Source organism: Palaemon carinicauda, chromosome 22, assembly GCF_036898095.1.
Source record: "Palaemon carinicauda isolate YSFRI2023 chromosome 22, ASM3689809v2, whole genome shotgun sequence".
Taxonomy (NCBI): Eukaryota; Metazoa; Arthropoda; class Malacostraca; order Decapoda; family Palaemonidae; genus Palaemon; species Palaemon carinicauda.
Genome location: NC_090746.1, coordinates 59,522,730 through 59,542,075, shown reverse-complemented (window position 1 = coordinate 59,542,075; position 19,346 = coordinate 59,522,730). Strand labels below are relative to the sequence as shown.

The following is a 19,346-nucleotide window of genomic DNA, read 5'->3' as shown; positions in this document are numbered from 1 at the left end:
GGACGAGCTCAGCAGCACGGGATGGTCCCTCCACCCGGTTACAGTGAACCCTCGTTTATCGCGGTAGATAGGTTCCAGACGCGGCCGCGATAGGTGAAAATCCGCGAAGTAGTGACACCATATTTACCTATTTATTCAACATGTATATTCAGACTTTTAAAACCTTCCCTTGTACGTAGTACTGTTAACAAACTACCCTTTAATGTACAGAACACTTAATGTATGTACTACAGTACCCTAAACTAAAACAGGCACAAATATTAAAGGTGATTTTATATCATGCATTTCCTAAACATGCTAAAAAGCACGATAAAAAATGGCAACCAATGTTTTGTTTACATTTATCTCTGATCCTAATGAAGAAACAAACTGGATGTAGAGCTTTGCTTATTACCCAGACATATTTCCCATACTTTTCCCTTAGAACTACATCACATCTTCCTACTTTAGATATATATGTATATATATATATATATATATATATATATATATATATATATGTATATATATATATATATATATATATATATATATATATATATATGTGTGTGTGTGTGTGTGTGTGTATATATATATATATATATATATATATATATATATATATATATATATATATATATATATATATATATATGTATACACATATACATACCTACATATATACATAAATACATGCATACATATATATATATATATATATATATATATATATATATATATATATATATATATATATTACTGTATATATATGGGTTATGAAAAAAATCCGCGAAGTGGTGAATCCGCGATGGTCGAACCGCGAAGTAGCGAGGGTTCACTGTATAGCAAATCAGTTAATAGCTATAGTGGGCCCGCAGGAAGAGGATCAGACTTCTGCAGTATCTGAACGACTGGTTGTTACTCTCCTCCTCAAGGGAAGTCTTGTTAAAGCATTAGGACGAACTTATGACGCACTGCAAAGAACTTGGAATTGTGATCAACTTGAAGTCCCAGATGTTCCTAGCAATGAAGGAGTACCTTGGGATGGAAATTTGTACAACTTTAGCCAGGACGTTTCCAGTGGGGTTGAAGCTCAACAGGCTTGGTATAGTTGGCCGCCCAGTCCTTTTGAGGATCTCGGCTCCCCTGGTGGGATACCTGGTGTCCCTGCAGAAGTTGTTGCCTTAGGGCAGGATCAAATTATGACCAGTCTAGTGGGTTGTCCGCAGCAAGACTTCTGCCGGCAGGGAAAGTCCTCGGCAAGTTTCCCCCGTACCAGTCAACCAGGGAGGCTCTCCAGTGGTGAACGGACTTTTGAGGAAAACACTGAAGAGAGTTTTCCTATGGAAAACTCGTGTTGTTTATAGAACCATCCAAGGAGGATTTGGGGCTCACCTAATCGAGTAGCACCGGTCAGGGATTTGGATCCCCCGTGGAGAAGATTCTGGACATCTAGCTGGAACTTCGGGTGGTCCAGAAGCACTTAAGTCACTGGAAGGTCTGGTCACAGGGAGGGCAGTAGCCTGAATGTGCGATAACGCTATGGGGGTAGCTTATGTGAAGAAAAGGGGCCTCAATTCTCGTCCACTCTGCAACCTGACAGAAGAAATCCTGTGGTGGGCCGCAGACTTGGGGCTGGCTGTGACAGCAAGAATCATTCCAGGAAGAAGGAACTTGCTGGCGGACGGGCTCAGTAGGAAGGGCCAGGTGATCAGCACGGAAGGGTCCCTCCACCCGGTCATAGCAAATCAGTTAATAGCCATGGGGGGCTCTCCCTCCCTAGACCTCTTCGCAACGAAGCTCAATACTGTGCAAAGCTCCCGGTTTTCTGTTCGCCAGTTCTGGACCCTGCAGCCATCATGGAGGACCCCTTCCAGCACCCGTAGGACCGCCTAGACTCATACATCTTCCCTCCCTTCAGTGTGCTGCGACAAGTACTGAACAGGCTACAGGAGGCAAAGGGCGCCAGCGTCATGCTGGTGGCACCATGGTGGCCAGATAAGGATGGGTTTCTGGACCTGGAGTTGGTAGTAGAACAACTGTGGCCTCTTCGGCTTAGGAAAGACTTTATACAGCAGCCCTACTTTAATAGGCTCCACGACAGGCTGAAAAACCTCTTCCTTTATGGGTGGTGGTTATCTAGTGCCTCCTGGGGCAGAAGGGCTTCTTTATAAGGACTTTCGTGTAGATGACAGGCTATCCAAGTTCATCGGCGGCCATCTACCAAGCGAAATGGGCAACGTTTGGTAAGTGGTGCAAACAGAAGAAGATCAAGCTACTGAAGGCCTCGATCCCTCAGTTAGCTGATATCCTACTGTACCTTAGGATAGAAATAGGCCCCTCTATCCAGCTGGTGAAGGAGATTCAGGCTGCCTTGGGACAAGTGTTCCTGCTGAAAAGGATAAACTTGAACACCTCAAAACGCCTCTCCATGGTCTTGAAGAGCTTCAAGCAGTCATACCCCCTCTCTGGTCACGTCCCACTCCGGAACGTGACCAGAGTGTTCGATGCCTTGAAGAGACCCCCATCTGAACCTTTCGAAGACCTCCTGGACAGGGACCTGACATTGAAGATAGTGTTCCTTCTTGCCCTAGCCTCGGCCGAAAGGGTCAGCGAGATACATGGCCTGTCTTACGAAGGTGTGGAAAGAGCTGACCTTCCGCTTTGTTTCCTTCTTCGTGGCGAAAATGAGATCTGCGCAGTAGCATACCCCAAGTTTAAGGAGTTATTTCCCAAAATCCAGAGATGTCATGGACCGTCTCCTTTGTCTGTTAGGGCCGTGATTGAATACCTTGATCAGACACTGAGGCTACTTCCTGCCATCAAAAGCCTTTCGTTCCCACGGGAAGGATTAGGAAGTCAATCTCTAAGAACACCATCCCGTTTTCGTTATGGAAAACGATCAGGAGGGCCTACTAATCGACGGGTACCACCCCGCTGAAATCAACAAAGCCCCACGAGATCAGGGGTATTGGCACTTCTTTGGCATTCTCCAGGAATATGGCAGTCAGTCAAGTCTTGAGGATGGGCATGTGTAAGAGACAGTCTACCTTTATGTCTGACAATCTAAAGGACTGCACGGTAAAATCCCTCGACCAATTCAAGATTGGCTGGGTCGTGGTTGCACAGCAGCGCATCTATCTGTGACTAAGTACGATCATACTCCGTACTGAATGGTAAAAGTGATAGAGTGTATCCTTCCCTATCCCTCTCCCCACCTCACGACCGCGTTGGAGCATCAACCGGCATTGGTAAGTGTGAACCTTCATTTTTGACCTTCCCAACATGGGTATGGTCATGTTTTTTGGTTTGGGTTGTTGGTTCAGTGTGTATCCAGATGCCCTCCTTTCCCCCTTCAGTCTCCCTTTGTCACTTGTGTCATCTTTCCCCTCTTCCTAAGCATGAGTCTGTTATGGTGTGGGTTCATGGAAGTACTGTATACCACATGTTAACAAAGGACAAATTCTTAGTAATTTGTATTTTTCTTAGCTATACTTACCACGAACCACATACCTGTTACTGCGCCTTACCTTCCCCGCAAGATCCCACAGGTGGGTAGTAAGGGGTGTATCAACAGAACTGTTATGGGGTTCGTGGGCCCAGTCAAGGCTAGAGTTGACCTCGGGTCTTATCGAGGGACCTGGAGGTGTAGGGTTTTGGAGGAGGCCTATCCAGATTTTTCTGGTTGAAAGTGGGAGTATCCCAGGACTCTCCAATGAATGAGGTTCATGGTAAGTATAACTAGGTAAAATGCAAATTACTAAGAATTTGTTATATTTCAGAATCCCAAATATTTGATACTTGTTAACGTCTGAGTGGCTTTGTTAAAAGTAGTCTCCCTGCTGAGAGTTCTTGTTCCTGTTTGTTAACACTAAGAATTAACCCTTATACTGTACTAAGGTAATGATAATCTAGAGTGAGAGATGTTATTTTTCTAAAAGTATGCTTAAAGACTTTGGCTTTTATTAGTATTTGAGTAAGATATTTCCTAATGATACTTATTACGTTATAATGAGCTGCAAAACTCAGGTTTGTATTACCAAGTAGTTAGGGACATACAGTACATTGCTTACTTGTCATATACTTAAATAGGTCATATTTATTTCATTATCTTAATCAAGTGAATGAGTAAAACATTATGATTAAGACGTTATGTCCCATTTGTATTTCAGACTGGTGGATCTCCCTATAATACCATTCATGGCATCAATACAAGTCTTGATGGATGGGACTTGTGTGTAGTGAGACATAACAGGTAGGTTTATTGGTGACATAGGTCCTTTTCTCTTCTTGATATTTCAGAAATTAATATATTTATAACTTTCATATTGAAATATTTATGCATTTTGAGATGGTGATAGTATTGCAATGCTATTAGATTTATACCAGAAATTATTTTTTTTAACTATTCTTATAGTATTGGTTACTATTACTTTTAGTCAAGAGACTGGGTTAAATTTGAGAACAGTTGTCTTATAACTGAGTAATCCTCTGCCAGGCTGGAGAAATATACTGACTATTTATCAAATATCATTGCTAAAGTGGACTTGTTGTACAGTGCACTCCTTTATTAGTGTTTCCATTTTTCAAGTTCTGCTTTTCTCCTTGGCATTTGTGATTGGACTTTGTATGTTCTTTCCTATGTGATAAAGGTATAAGGTAGTAGATTTTTTTTCATATCTTAGCTGTGTAATTTAAGTGACAATTACTGTACTTGTTATACCCTTGCTACAATAGTTCAAGATTTGAATGAAATTAGAGGAGTTGTATTCATATTTACAAGTTCTAATTTTTTTTTCCATGGTAAAAAGGAATAACCTCAGATATTACATTTTTATCTGAGTTTTTCATTGATGGATATATAGACATATAAATATTATCTATCATTTTTAGTATCATTTTTAGATTTTTAATTCTTGGCTAGGTTAAGTCTTATGCCCCATCAGCTAATATTTTAATGTAAAAGTTCCTTGGTAGAGTAAAAATCTAAATTATAATGTGTATTAGCCTCCTGGCTAGTACAGTGATAACGTGTTTGCCTAGCATTCACATGGTGGCAAATCGATCCCCGCATGGGACTGTGAGTTTAAGCTGTTTACGGGTGAGGTGACTGCTGTGGTTGGGCACCAGAGGGGTGTTTGTTGGGCTTGCCCACCTGACATTCTGGTGATGAAACTGGAACTGAAACCAAGTCACCTTTAACCTTTAAATCATATAGTTTTTTATTGTCATATATCCAGTGATATAGTCAATATACTGTATACAACTTGAGAAATTTTAAATTAGATGGCCATTTTTTTATATTTAGTCTTTTCAGTGTTCATCATTGGTTGTAACATATGCATTATGATTTATTATTATTATGAATAAAACAGGTTATATATTTTTTAGAAGTTCTAGACCTGGAATACAGTACTGTAGTATATTAGTAATATTTTCAGTTTCTTTTTGTTTAGTAAGGGATTCATTATTTTTTGAACTGCGAAATCAAGAAGAGCCATTGGTGTGTAACCTCTTCCATTTCAAGACAATGTAATTTATTCATGAAGGGTCTAGAATCTGCATCATCTTCATGAAGTTTTTTATCAAATTGTACTCTTAGACAAACATGTTTGAGTAGTTTTTATAATGTACTTAGAATTATGTAAGGTAAGAACTTGATTATTTTCTTAAGACGTTAAAACCTTCCATTGTTTTTTGAAGGCTTCGTGCACCTCATGTATATGCCTATGATGCAGCTTTTCATTTCCAATGTAATGCTCTGTTCAGAGGGTTTCGAAGCACTTTCTTTGTAAAGTACTGTAAAATAGGATGGATAGGTTTAATATAGTAATGCATAAACCAGTTTTGATTAAATGGTTCGATTAAAAATTGTAAACTGTTTAGTAGATTACGTTATGCTATGGAGATTATGGTTACAGATCAAATTCAGAGGGCTCTCTCTCTGATGCTGCTAGACCATCACAAGATGTGGACCTGCCAGCTTTAGAAGCTACTGACACACTAAACAAAAATACATCCAAGTAAGTAGCACTAGAACATATTGCTTGAAGGCAATGATAATGCTGTTTAGTGTTGCTTATTGCAATGATGTACTTCTTTAGAGGACTTTAGCTGTCGTGTGTTAATATAATTGTTTGGATTTTAGCATTAAAAATTTACGCTTATGTAGAGTACTTTAGTCATGATACAGTATATGATTATAAGTGCATAGGTATAACAGTAAAAATGTACTCTTCCATAGGCTACCTGGGTTATGGACGTGTACCATATATATATATAATTGCTTGGGGTTGACATTAGCATTAGCATTAAAGATGTAGTCTTCCACAGGGTACTGTACTTTGGTTCTGGCATGTAAATATAATTTCTTGGTTTTAGTATTAAAAAAGTACTCTTCTACAGATTACTTAGATTATGGCATGTGAATGTAATTACATTTGCCTAGTAAGAAGACTGTTTTTACAGGGATGCAAATATTGCATGATTACCATGATTTGTGTACTGTGCAATTTTCATGGATTTTTGTACTTCAGATTTATTTTATTATTTCTGGAAATATGATATTTTAATTATAAAATAAATTTTTGAATATACTTACCCGGTGAATATATAATAGCTGCTGCTCCGGCGGCTCGACAGAAAAACACACAAAAACTCGCGAGCGATCGCTATGAAGGTTGCGGGTGTGCCCACCAGCGCCAACTATCGGCCAGATACCGCATATGCATGTAAACAAGCCTCAATTCTTCTCATCCCGCTGCGTCTCTATTGGGGAGGAAGGGAAGGCCTTTAATTTATATATTCACCGGGTAAGTATATTCAAAAATTTATTTTATAATTAAAATATCATTTTTAAATATTTAACTTAGCCGGTGAATATATAATAGCTGATTCACACCCATGGTGGTGGGTAGAGACCAGAGTTAATTAAGTTTACAGCGTATATGCTTAGAGTTTTTGACAGTTATAACATAACAAAACCCAAATATATATAGGTACCTGGTAAGGAAGATGACTTAGACGATTACTCTGCCTTGTTAGTCTGCCTTCCTCACGAAGCCCAGCGATCCTCTTAGGATGCTGAAAGACTCCCAGGAGCTGAAGTATCAAGGGCTGCAACCCATACAACAGGACCTCATCAAACCCCTAATCTGGGCGCTCTCAAGAAATGACTTTGACCACCCGCCAAATCAACCAGGATGCGAAAGGCTTCTTAGCCTTCCGTACAACCCAAAAACAAGATTAAAAACATTTCAAGAGACAGATTAAAAGGATATTGGAATTAGGGTAATGTAGTGGTAGAACCCTCACCCACTACTGCACTCGCTGCAACGAATGGACCCAGTGTGTAGCAGTCCTCGTAAAGAGTCTGGACATCTTTTAAGTAAAATGACGCGAATACCGACTTGCTTCTCCAAAAGGTCGCGTCCATAATACTTTGCAGAGATCTATTTTGCTTAAAGGCCACGGAGGTTGCTATAGCTCTTACTTCGTGCGTCTTAACCTTAAGCAAACATCGGTCTTTCTCATTCAAGTGAGAATGAGCCTCTCGTATTAAAAATCTGATAAAATATGACAAAGCATTCTTTGACATAGGCAATGATGGTTTCTTAACTGAGCACCATAATGCCTCAGATCCACCTCGTAAGGACTTAGTACGGGCTAAGTAGAACTTAAGAGCTCTAACTGGACATAGCACTCTTTCAAGTTCGTTGCCTACGATCTCTGATAAGCAAGGTATATCAAAAGATTTAGGCCAAGGACGAGAAGGCAGTTCATTTTTGGCCAGGAAACCAAGTTGAAGTGAACATGTGGCTTTTTCTGTAGAAAAGCCGATGTTCTTACTGAAGGCATGAAGTTCACTGACCCTTTTTGCCGAAGCCAAGCACACTAGGAAAAGCGTCTTGAGGGTGAGATCCTTCAGGGAGGCTGAATGTAATGGCTCAAACCTGTCTGACATGAGGAACCTTAGGACCACGTCTAAGTTCCATCCAGGAGTCGCCAAACAACGTTCCTTAGAGGTCTCGAAAGACTTGAGGAGATCTTGGAGATCTTTATTGTTGGAAAGATCTAAGCCTCTATGACGAAAGACCGAAGCCAACATGCTCCTGTAGCCCTTAATCGTGGGAGCTGAGAGGGAGCGAACATTTCTCAGATGTAAAAGAAAATCTGCGATTTGGGCTACAGAGGTACTGGACGAGGACACAGATGCTGACTTGCACCAGTCTCGAAAGACTTCCCACTTCGACTGGTATACTCTAATGGTAGAAGCTCTCCTCGCTCTTGCAATCGCACTGGCTGCCTCCTTCGAAAAGCCTCGAGCTCTTGAGAGTCTCTCGATAGTCTGAAGGCAGTCAGACGAAGAGCGGGGAGGCTTTGATGAACATTCTTTACGTGGGGCTGACGTAATAGATCTACCCTTAGAGGAAGACTTCTTGGAAAGTCTACCAGCCATTGAAGTACCTCGGTGAACCACTCTCTCGCGGGCCAGAGGGGAGCAACCAACGTCAACCTTGTCCCTTCGTGAGAGGCGAACTTCTGCAGTACCTTGTTGACAATCTTGAATGGTGGGAATGCATATAAGTCCAGATGAGACCAATCCAGTAGAAATGCGTCTATGTGTATTGCTTCTGGATCTGGGACTGGAGAGCAATAGATTGGAAGCCTCTTGGTCATCGAGGTGGCAAAGAGGTCTATGGTGGGTTGACCCCAAGTCGCCCAAAGACTCTTGCACACGTCCTTGTGGAGGGTCCATTCCGTGGGAATCACCTGACCCCTCCGACTGAGACAGTCTGCCAAGACGTTCAAGTCCCCCTGGATAAATCTCGTTAACAGGGAGATGCCTCGATTTCTTGACCAAATGAGCAGGTCCCTTGCGATCTCGTACAGCGTGAGGGAGTGTGTGCCTCCTTGCTTGGAGATGTACGCCAAAGCTGTGGTATTGTCGGAGTTGACCTCCACCACTTTGTTTCGAAGGAGACTTTCGAATTTCATCAAGGCCAAGTGGACTGCCAATAGCTCCTTGCCGTTGATGTGCATGCTCTTCTGACTTGAGGTCCACAGACCTGAGCATTCCCGACCGTCCAGGGTCGCACCCCTACCCAAATCCGACGCGTCTGAGAACAACACGTGGTTTGGGTTCTTGACTGCTAGGGATAGTCCCTCTCTCAGACTGATATTGCTGTTCCACCATTTCAGGCATGCCTTTACTGGTTCGGAGACCGGGATTGATACCGTCTCTAACGTCTTGTCCTTGTTCCAGTGAAAGGCTAGATGGAACTGGAGAGGCCGAAGGTGTAGTCTTCCTAGCGAGACAAACTGCTCCAGGGATGATAGAGTCCCTACGAGACTCATCCAATTCCTGACTGAACACCGTTCTCTCTTCAGCATTAGATGGACTTTGAGCAGGGCTTGTTCTATTCGGGTGGCAGACGGAAAAGCCCGAAAAACTGGACTGCGAATCTCCATCCCTAAATATAGAATAGTCTGGGATGGGATCAGTTGGGACTTTTCTAGGTTGACCAAAAGTCCCAATTCCTTGGTCAGACCCAACGTCCAATGAAGATCCTGCAGACAGCGATGACTGGACGATGCCCTGAGAAGCCAGTCGTCCAAGTACAGGGAGGCTCGGATTCCCGATAAATGGAGGAATTTTGCCACATTCCTCATGAGCCTCGTAAATACTAGAGGAGCAGGACTGAGGCCAAAGCACAGGGCCCGAAACTGGTATACCACATTCCTGAAAACAAACCTCAGAAACGGTTGGGAATCCGGGTGTATAGGAATGTGGAAGTACGCATCTCGTAGGTCGAGAGAGACCATCCAGTCTCCCTTTCTGACCGCTGCTAAGACGGACTTCGTGGTCTCCATAGTGAACTTTGTTTTCGTAACAAAAACGTTGAGCGCACTGACGTCTAGCACCGGTCTCCAACCTCTTGTATTCTTTGGGACTAGGAAGAGACGGTTGTAAAACCCCGGTGATTGAAGGTCCGAGACTTTCACCACCGCTCCCTTCTCTAGCAACAGAGACACTTCTTGGTTTAGGGCTTGTCTCTTTGACTCCTCTCGGTACCTGGGAGAGAGGTCTATGGGAGTTGTCACTAGAGGAGGTTTGCGTACAAATGGAATTTTGTACCCCTCTCTGAGCAACCGAACAGACTCTTGGTCTGCACCCCTCTTCTCCCAGGCCTGCCAGAAGCTCTTCAATCTGGCTCCTACCGCTGTCTGAGGCTGTGGGCAGTCAGACTCTGCCACGTGAGGACTTGGCTCCTCTCTTCTTACCTCTCTTTCCCTCGGCACGAGCGCTTCCCCTGCTGGGAGCTCTGCCACGAAAGGGCGGGATAAATCTGGATGCCGGAGTCTCGATCTTGGGTCTTACAGCAAAGGATGTAGAAGGAGTCCCTTTGCGAGCAGAGGACGCCATCAAGTCATGGGTGTCCTTCTGCACAAGCGAAGAAGCTATATCCTTAACCAGTTGTTGCGTAAACAAGGACGCTGATAAGGGAGCAAAGAGCAGTTCTGATCTCTGACAGGGAGTAACTCCTGGCGAGAGAAAAGAGCAAAGGGTATCTCGCTTCTTTAAGACTCCCGACGTAAAGGTGGAGGCGAGCTCATTGGAACCATCGCGGATGGCTTTATCCATACATGACATGATAAGTAAGGAAACATCTCGGTCAGCAGACGAGATTTTCCTACTTAAAGCTCCTAATAACCAGTCAAGAAAGTTGAATACTTCAAAGGCCCTGTATACGCCTTTAAGCAGATGGTCAAGGTCCGAGGAGGACCAACTAATCTTCGAGCGTCTCATGGCCAGGCGGCGGGGAGAGTCTACGAGGCTTGCGAAGTCACCCTGGGCAGAGGCAGGGACTCCCAAGCCGAGAACTTCTCCCGTGGCATACCAGACGCTCGATCTAGAAGCAAGCTTAGAAGGAGGGAAGGCAAAGGCCGTCTTCCCCAAACTCCTCCTGGTATCCAACGAGTCGCCTAAAAGTCGTAAAGCCCTCTTGGAAGAGCGAGAAAGCATTAGCTTAGTAAAGGCTGGCTGGGTAGCAGGTAAGCCTAGAACAAACTCAGACGGTGGCGAACGAGGAGCGACGGTAACAAAGTGATTGGGAAAAAGATCCTTGAAAATCAACATGATCTTCTTAAAGTCCATCGAAGGGGGAACCGTCTTAGGTTCGTCTACATCTGAAGGATGATCATCATGATAAGGATCAGCAACGTCCTCATCTGAAGGATCTTCGTCCGACAACTGCTGAGTAACAAGCAAAGGGGAGACCTGCCTTGGTGGCAATGCTTGAGACGCAGAGTCCACACACACTGGTGCATCGGTAGCAGTCCAGGACGCTACGTCATGTAACTGCTTAACAGCCTGACTGTCAACAACAACAGGAGCGGGAGGACGCTCGACGTCAACTCGAGACTGCCTTGACTGCCTAGACTGAGCAGTCAAAACAACTCTTGACTGCGGTGCTTGACGCTCAGCGTCAAAACAAGTCAACTCCGCTGGTTGGCGAACGTCCTGAACGTCAACAAGAGCATTAGGAAGCGGCTGAACGTCCACATGCGGCTGAAAGTCAACACGGGACTGCATCGAGTGAGGCTCTACAAAACGTGACTGACGTGACTTAGTAAAGCCAACGTCAACAGGACGAGCAAAGGCTCGTTTCGGCGGCTGAAGGCCAGGATCTCGATCAGCTAAGCGGCGAGGATCATCGTGAACTTTTTCAGCAGAATAGTCTTCCATAAGGGAGGTGAGCTTGATCTGCATGTCTTGCAGTACAACCCATTTAGGATCAACGGGAATGGGTGCGGTAAGAGACGAGGGTAACGTCTGTGACTGCAAAACCTTGCCTACACCAAGACTCTCGGAGCCTGTGTTACGTTTCTGCTTAGGCGGCGAGCAGTCTTCCAATGACTGCAAAGGGTCAGAGCTGTCCCAATGGCTACAACCAGGACGCTGGACCTGTCCTGAAGGGACCGACTTTCGCTTTAAGGGCCTTGAAACCTTGCTCCACGGTTTCTTACGCGAAAAGCCTTCGGATGACGAGGAGAAAATGGTCTCTCTCGTCTTATGGTAGGGGCGGTCTTGATGAGACACGCCTGAAACCATAGAGGGAACGTCTGTTCGCTGATCAAGGCCTCTCGAACCCATAAGTCGTACGACATTACTTCTCCCCTGGGCTTGGGAGCTTGCAAGAGGTCCCGGACTAGGCGAACGACAGGCACGAACAGACGAACCCTCGGTCGCAACACTGATAACACTTTGCGCACTAATCACTTTCCCACGATTTTCCACTGTGGCACTCTGACACTTTAACTCTTTAACGTCAGCCATGAGTTGATTACGATCTGTAGCTAACGACTCAACTCTTTCGCCCAAAGCATGAATGGCACGTAACATATCCCGCATTGATGGTTCCTGAGTGCTAGTAGAGGGTTCAGGCACAACTACTACAGGGGAAGGATTAGGTTCAGGGGCATGGGGAGAGGAAAAATCTACCGATCTAGAGGAACTTCTCCTCACCCTATCTCTCTCTAGCTTACGAGAATACTTGTCATATTCAGGCCAATCGAATTCCGAAAGGCCCGCGCACTCCTCACACCGATCTCCTAATTGACAGGTTTTACCCCGACAATTAGAACACACAGTATGTGGGTCGAGAGAGGCCTTTGGAAGACGCCTATTGCAATCCCTAGCATTACACTTACGAAATCTAGGAACTTGAGAAGGGTCAGCCATTTTGAAAAAGTCAAAGAAAGTCCAAAAAACAATCCAAAGTCATCAACAATTAAATCTGTCCAAAAAAGAGTTCAAGAGTTTAAGTTGAGGATAAAACACCTGCACTGCGAAAGCTCAAACCAAAATGAAGTACTTCACCAAGTCTGTTGAAAAACTCCAGGTTAACAGCGAGTAATGGTACGTCTTGTCGATCAGACCGACAGAGAAGAATTGAGGCTTGTTTACATGCATATGCGGTATCTGGCCGATAGTTGGCGCTGGTGGGCACACCCGCAACCTTCATAGCGATCGCTCGCGAGTTTTTGTGTGTTTTTCTGTCGAGCCGCCGGAGCAGCAGCTATTATATATTCACCGGCTAAGTTAAATATTTAAAATATATATTTACTAAAGATCATAAGAACATACTTTACCTTTGGAGATTTGATTTTATTAAAAGTTATGTGCATATTTATGTCCTAGGGTTGGATGTTATGAAGCTGAAAATTTTTATTTTTCATTAAAAAATCATATACAGTACTATGCAAGAATAGTAATGGCAACTGTTATACAATAAGAATTTGCTTCTAATTTTTATTTTTTTTTCATGAATCTTAAGATGTACTATAGACAAAACTCCATTGCTTTCTGTGCTCTACCTACCAGTCATTCTTTTGAGTCAATTCCCACTTATGTGTGTTACATCTTTAATTGTTTAGTACTATGCTCCAATTCTCATTATTCATCCAAGAACAAAGCCTCTGGCAGAGTTCAATAATTGTATAAATGTGCATTGGTAATTTCATAGACCTGCATTATATTACAAATTATTTTGTTATTGATATTAGCTTGTTCTAATTAATACATTGGAGGAATTATTAAAAAACTGAAATGAGATTTTTTTTTTCTTTGGTTACTTCTTTACTCAACTGATGTTCATATTCATGTCTACCCTCCTCCCCTCTGACTATTAATGTCAAGAGGATAGGATATAAGTTTTGACTTTGAGTCTGAAAGACAAAGGCTGATACAGCCTACGCACACTGTGGTTATTGCTATTAGTCAATATATTGTCTCAATACCGGACAAGATGCCTAAACCTGTTGAAAGGAAGAAAATTTGAAATTTTTAGTGTTTAGGTGATACATCAATATAAACCAAATTTCAAGAAGGAAGCATTATGAACATATCATAGAAGTAGGAAAAAGTTTGTTGTTGAAATTCTATTTTTTATGCTTTTATGCTTGGATTGGAAACTCGTCTGAAATTTTTTTTTTCTTATTGTAAATTGATGAAAGTTGCATTTTTCCATCACTTACCATCCAGATTATGCAATCTTAATTTTTTTGAGGAGTGGTGTATAGTATCTCTTTATACAGATACTATACAGGATAGATAATTATCAATATTTTGTGAATCAAAATATTAGTCATGAATAGTCATTGCAGTTGTTTTAGTTGGTTGCCTGATGTACTTTTATTTAGTATTCATTCTACTGGACCAGGCATATAAATAAAATGCAATTTAATCTATCTGGCTTGTTAAAGATGTTATGCCATGAGCATGTCTTACAGAATCCTTGCGGAGTTTTATTTAGTGCTGGTATTTTTGTAATTCACTTTATACACCAAATACTTTTCTTTGTTATCAATACTAATAGTGCCTCTAGTATACTTAGCTATGTTGTCTTTTAAAAATAGTAATTAGAATGATGATAAGGTTTTGCTAATCTGAGTTTAGTATTTGATGATTCTTTTGAAGTAAAGCGTGGCTCTAGAATTTTGTTTGTTATTGAGCGAGGAAGAACTCCTATTTCTCTTTGTGAGGTTTTTTGTATATATTTTTCATGAATATGAATTCTTTACAATAATATGCATTATATAGGGGTTACTTGAAAATGGATAATTTGCACAGAATTGTTTGGTATTTTTTTTTTCTCAAACTCAATAAAAACATGGGAAGGTTGGTTATCTTGCTATTTTATTTCTTTAATCTGCTTACTGCATGTTTTTAGTGGGATCTTATTTGCTTTTGCATGTATTTTATAAATGATAGGAAAAAATGTGTGTGCATGTACTGTATACACTAAAGCTTTCATCCTCTAAAACACAAGCTCAGTAGATATATTTGAATATATAGTCAGAGAACTGGACAATGCCTACTATTTGGCATATATACTTATCAAGGAATACTAAGGGCATTTAGATGTTATTTATCATTTTTTCCCCCAGCTTGCTGGACGCACAGCGCAGCCATCAGTACAATGAGATGAGACGTGCCTATGCAGATGTATTATATAGATGGGGTCTCCTTGAACAAAGAGCCATGGTTTGTATAGTAGATGATTTTTGATAGATCAAATACCATACTTTATGGTATTACTGAAATAAGGAATAGAGTAATGTAACAAAACAATGAATAGATTTCTTAAATCTGTGGAAAAGGTTCCAAAGTATTATACAGATTTTCAAGCATTTTGAACATTGTTATTATGCATACGTAGTAATTACGATAATTTTTCTGCTGACTTTCTGGGGTTAATTATTCAGTGCTGTTCATATGCTTTATGTATCTAACAACAATGCCAAGGTGCTGGAATTTGTTGAACATCTTTTGTAACTTGTCTAGGGATATTTATTAAAATTCTTGCATATAACAATGACTATCACTTGTGCTTGTATTTTTTGCAACAATTGACAAAACACTTGTATCTTAAAAGAAAGTAAATTGCTGATGTGTTCTTATCATATTTTAATGTTATACGGTACTTTTTATTATACTGTAATTCTATTTTATGTTTTATTTTCAGGTACTAAAATATTTGCAAACTCAGCCTACAGTTCATAAAGGTGTAGAGTTCCAGACAGATTGTGTCCATTGTGGACAGTCAGCCAAAGGGCCTCAATGTCTCTATTGTCGTCGCTTTTCTTTCACTTGCTCAATTTGCCATATAGCTCTAAAGGGTAAGTGTCATATATTGTATTTTCTTTTGAAAAAGTAGATACATGTTAAAATCTCTCATTGGTCTGAGACTTGCTTCCATATCTATACTGTACTTACAAAAACTCCATTCTTATACCTAAAATTGTCACATCTTTTCCCAGTAAAAGTATGTGCAGTCATTTTTAATGGCAAGGTTATTAAAGGTACAATATTTGCAAAGCCTAGATTTTGTGGAGAATGCAATGAATAAACTACCGAAAGCAAAAAAAAGGGATCTAGATATGAAATGTATCCCATGTAGAGGTCTCGTTGGGTCCTTACTTGTGCTCTCCATCAAATGTAGTCCCTTATCAGAGGAGCTTTTGACTGAGTGATCACATTTAGCTCAGACTAGAGCTAAAGATATGGAAAGTGAACATAGGATAAGAGAAAGAAGTCTTATTTTTGGGGGTCAGTTTTGGATCCCAGGTTGCTTCTTTCCCTGCTTCTGACCCCTGCCTTCAGGCTACGTCTTCCACCATAGGTCAAGAGTTAGTTCAGTAGTTTGGGTATTCAAAGTGTAGAGGCATTCAGTCTTGATGAAATAAAATAGGAACTTGAATTTGAGTTTACTGTATTTCAAAATAAGTCTTGCCAGATCGTATACAATACTAAGCATGAAATATACCGGTTTTGGTCAAGTTGATTAATTTCAACCACTTTAAAAGAGAGAAAGTTTAATTTTCATCAGAGGAAGGGTTTGGAACTTAGTAATACCGTAACATGAAAAGGAGAGGAGTTAATTCAGTTCTTGAAACAGTTGTGCAAATCTCTTTATACCAACAGTATCCATTAAATGTTGTAATTTTTAGAAATTTTAGAACACAGATTTATATTTTGGTCAGAAAAGTTAGTCTCCCATTTTACCGGATTCTGCGATTTTCTCTCTAAGATTTTAAAATTTTTAAGAAGCATAAGTTTAATAGATAGAATTTAGATTTATATTTATTCTATATTTTCAACTCTTATTTTTATCACTCAGGTTTAATATATATCTTATTTTTCCCTCCAGAATTTATTCATGACAACTCTATAAGAGTCAAGTCTGACTCACTTGGCTGGTTAATCTCCTTCTTAATAATAGTTTGAATCAAAGTAGATAAATAGCTGTAGTAACGAATCAAAGTAGATAAATAGCTGTAGTAACCATACTGTAAAAGGCATCATCATTTTCACACTTCATTAAGTAAGCTGTTCCCTCTTGTAAATTTCATACTCCTGTACAAATTATTGTTTGCAGGTACAAGTAACTTTTGTGTCGTCTGTGGGCATGGCGGCCATACATACCATCTATTGGACTGGTTTCGAGATCACAATGAGTGCCCAACAGGCTGTGGTTGTGACTGTATTAAAGAGATGGACTGTCTTTTTAGATGATAGATTTCACATACAAGGATTTTTAAGAATTTTGTAGTGCTTTGTATTAAGAATTTACTTATATTGACAAGAAATGCTTGAACAATGATACTGTTGAATTATTTGTCTGGAATATGTGCAATCCTAGAAGTACAATTTGGACGGTTTCTTTTTCAAAGGTTCTTTTTCTTATTTGTAAATAGGTTATCCAAACCCCATGATATATAATCTGTAGTAAGCTTCATTCTCTTTAATTAAAGCAAAACATTCACAGGTTTTATTATCTCTGGACTCCTGTATAAACCTGATTGTGGATGGTGGGTTATTTTATACATTTTGTTACTTTTGCTCATCATACTTACCCTTTGTATTAAGTCATTAGATGTATTTTTCATGATCAGGTTAACGTTAAGAAAAAAATTTCTTTGAAAGAGTGAAGGTCACTTAACGGGGTATGATTATGGTATTACTGAAATATCTTTTTAGTATACTGTATGGAAAAAAATTTTGACAGATGTGATTCAACAGATATGAATTAAGGCCTATAGTATGGAATATGCTTTGTATGAGCTCTAGTACCCCTTTCCTCTTGTCTGTGGTGGAGTTTGGACACTTACATCCTATCGTCTGCCTCTTCAACATGACTGAAGGTAACTTTTATGTTTACATGAACTTCCTTTTAAAGCATTTTACTTATGATTTGCAAAACTCATAATTACATGCTAGATTCATCAAATTAGCTTTGAGTCAGATTAAATATTTTGTGCATTTCACAAGAGAAAATTTTACATATATTTTTTAATATTTTTTTTCTCTAGTGTAATACTTTTATTTCATTTAAAACTTATCTAATTACAGTATTGAAGTTTGTGGTGTAACATACTTGAAAGGTTCGAATGTGTTGGGGAGTCTTAATAGGTAGGTTTTCCTATGGTACATCTAGCAATTTTTCCTTGACACACAAGCATAGCTTATTGAGTGAATTGCTTTTAATTCTATTTTTTATGTATTAAAGTAATATCATGCAGTTTTAAACATCCACTACACAGTATCTCAGTTTAGTATTATATCAAGACAGTTATGTACAAAGGGTAAAATAATACAGTATTACAGTACAATAGTCATTTGGGAATGATATCTCTTCTCAAAGAAACTAAACTTATTTTTATTTACAGTAGGTTCCTAATTGTGGAGCCATTTACTGTACTCAAGTGTGCAATAGAATTCTTGGGCATTATACATTGTACAAATTCTTCTTTTGCTTTTTTTATACCAAATGGCATTCTTAACTTTGAGTGACATTAGTTTTGATGCTCAACTTTTAGTCTGTACAATTCCGTGAGAGGTATTAATTATTTTAAGGTTTGTTAATAAAGCATTAGTAGATATTCTGAAATCTTAAAATCCAAGGCATTGTTCTGAAAGATGAGAATAGAGAAAATGCATTTAAATTTAAAATTGCTATTAATTCTTTCTCTGTGCTATTCAAATGGTTACTTTATAAACCAAGGTATATCTTGGATCATTTAGATAAAGTTCAGGTAAAAATAACATTGTTGTTGAGTTCAGTTTTTTTATTTTCACTTTTCTAATTACATTTGTGTAGCTATTTATTGAAATGAAGCATGTCAAAATATGTGCATACAGTATATATACAGTATATATGTGTGTGTATATATACATATATATACACACACAAATGCATACATATATACATCATATATAATATAGTATTGAATACACAGTTATAATTTAACTGTACACTTCTTACAACTTGAAGCAAATTGTTTATGAATACTACAAATTTTAATACAATTTGTATTTTTCCTAGCTATACAAACCTGTATCATTACATGGGTTACTGCTAATCTTATAGAAAACATGATTAGCAGTAACCCATGTCTCGGAGGTTTGTACCTGCGTAGGAATGAAAAAATTTATTAGCTTACAAACGTATTTGAGATAGGATTCTCTGACTTCCTTTGCTACAGTGCTTACCCCAAGTTAGTGTTGCGCAATTACTACAATTCATACGGAACTGAATAAGAAAATATTAGTATTATAGAATAATAATCATATACATTAGTGTACATATCTTGCTCGATATATTGTAAAGCATATGATTATTATTTTTGATAATTTATTTGAATTAAAAGAAAATAGGATTATATATACTGTAAAACCCAATCTCTCTTATCTCATTCACTTTTTAGTCTGTATGGTAGCTGTAGATATAATTATTTGAAACGATAGCATGTAGTTAGTATTGATTTAACTGTATTTTTAGTATTGACATGCATTTCTTTTA

General features: G+C 39.7%; 1 protein-coding gene across 6 annotated transcripts in view; it reads left to right on the top strand.

Moving 5' to 3' along the window:
* Wdr59 (WD repeat domain 59) overlaps positions 1–18,428 on the top strand; it is a 312,153-nt gene extending 293,725 nt beyond the window's left edge. For 2 of the 6 annotated variants that reach the window (XM_068346280.1, XM_068346279.1), the window contains 5 exons: positions 4,152–4,234; positions 5,901–6,002; positions 14,932–15,028; positions 15,510–15,663; positions 16,923–18,428. In XM_068346280.1, the coding sequence (XP_068202381.1) occupies positions 4,152–4,234; positions 5,901–6,002; positions 14,932–15,028; positions 15,510–15,663; positions 16,923–17,059 (573 nt within the window). In that variant the 3' untranslated portion in view covers positions 17,060–18,428. The remainder of the gene's footprint in view (positions 1–4,151; positions 4,235–5,900; positions 6,003–14,931; positions 15,029–15,509; positions 15,664–16,922) is intronic. The other 4 variants (XM_068346284.1, XM_068346281.1, XR_011039436.1 and 1 more) reach the window with 3 other exon arrangements.
* The last annotated feature ends 918 nt before the right edge of the window (positions 18,429–19,346 follow it).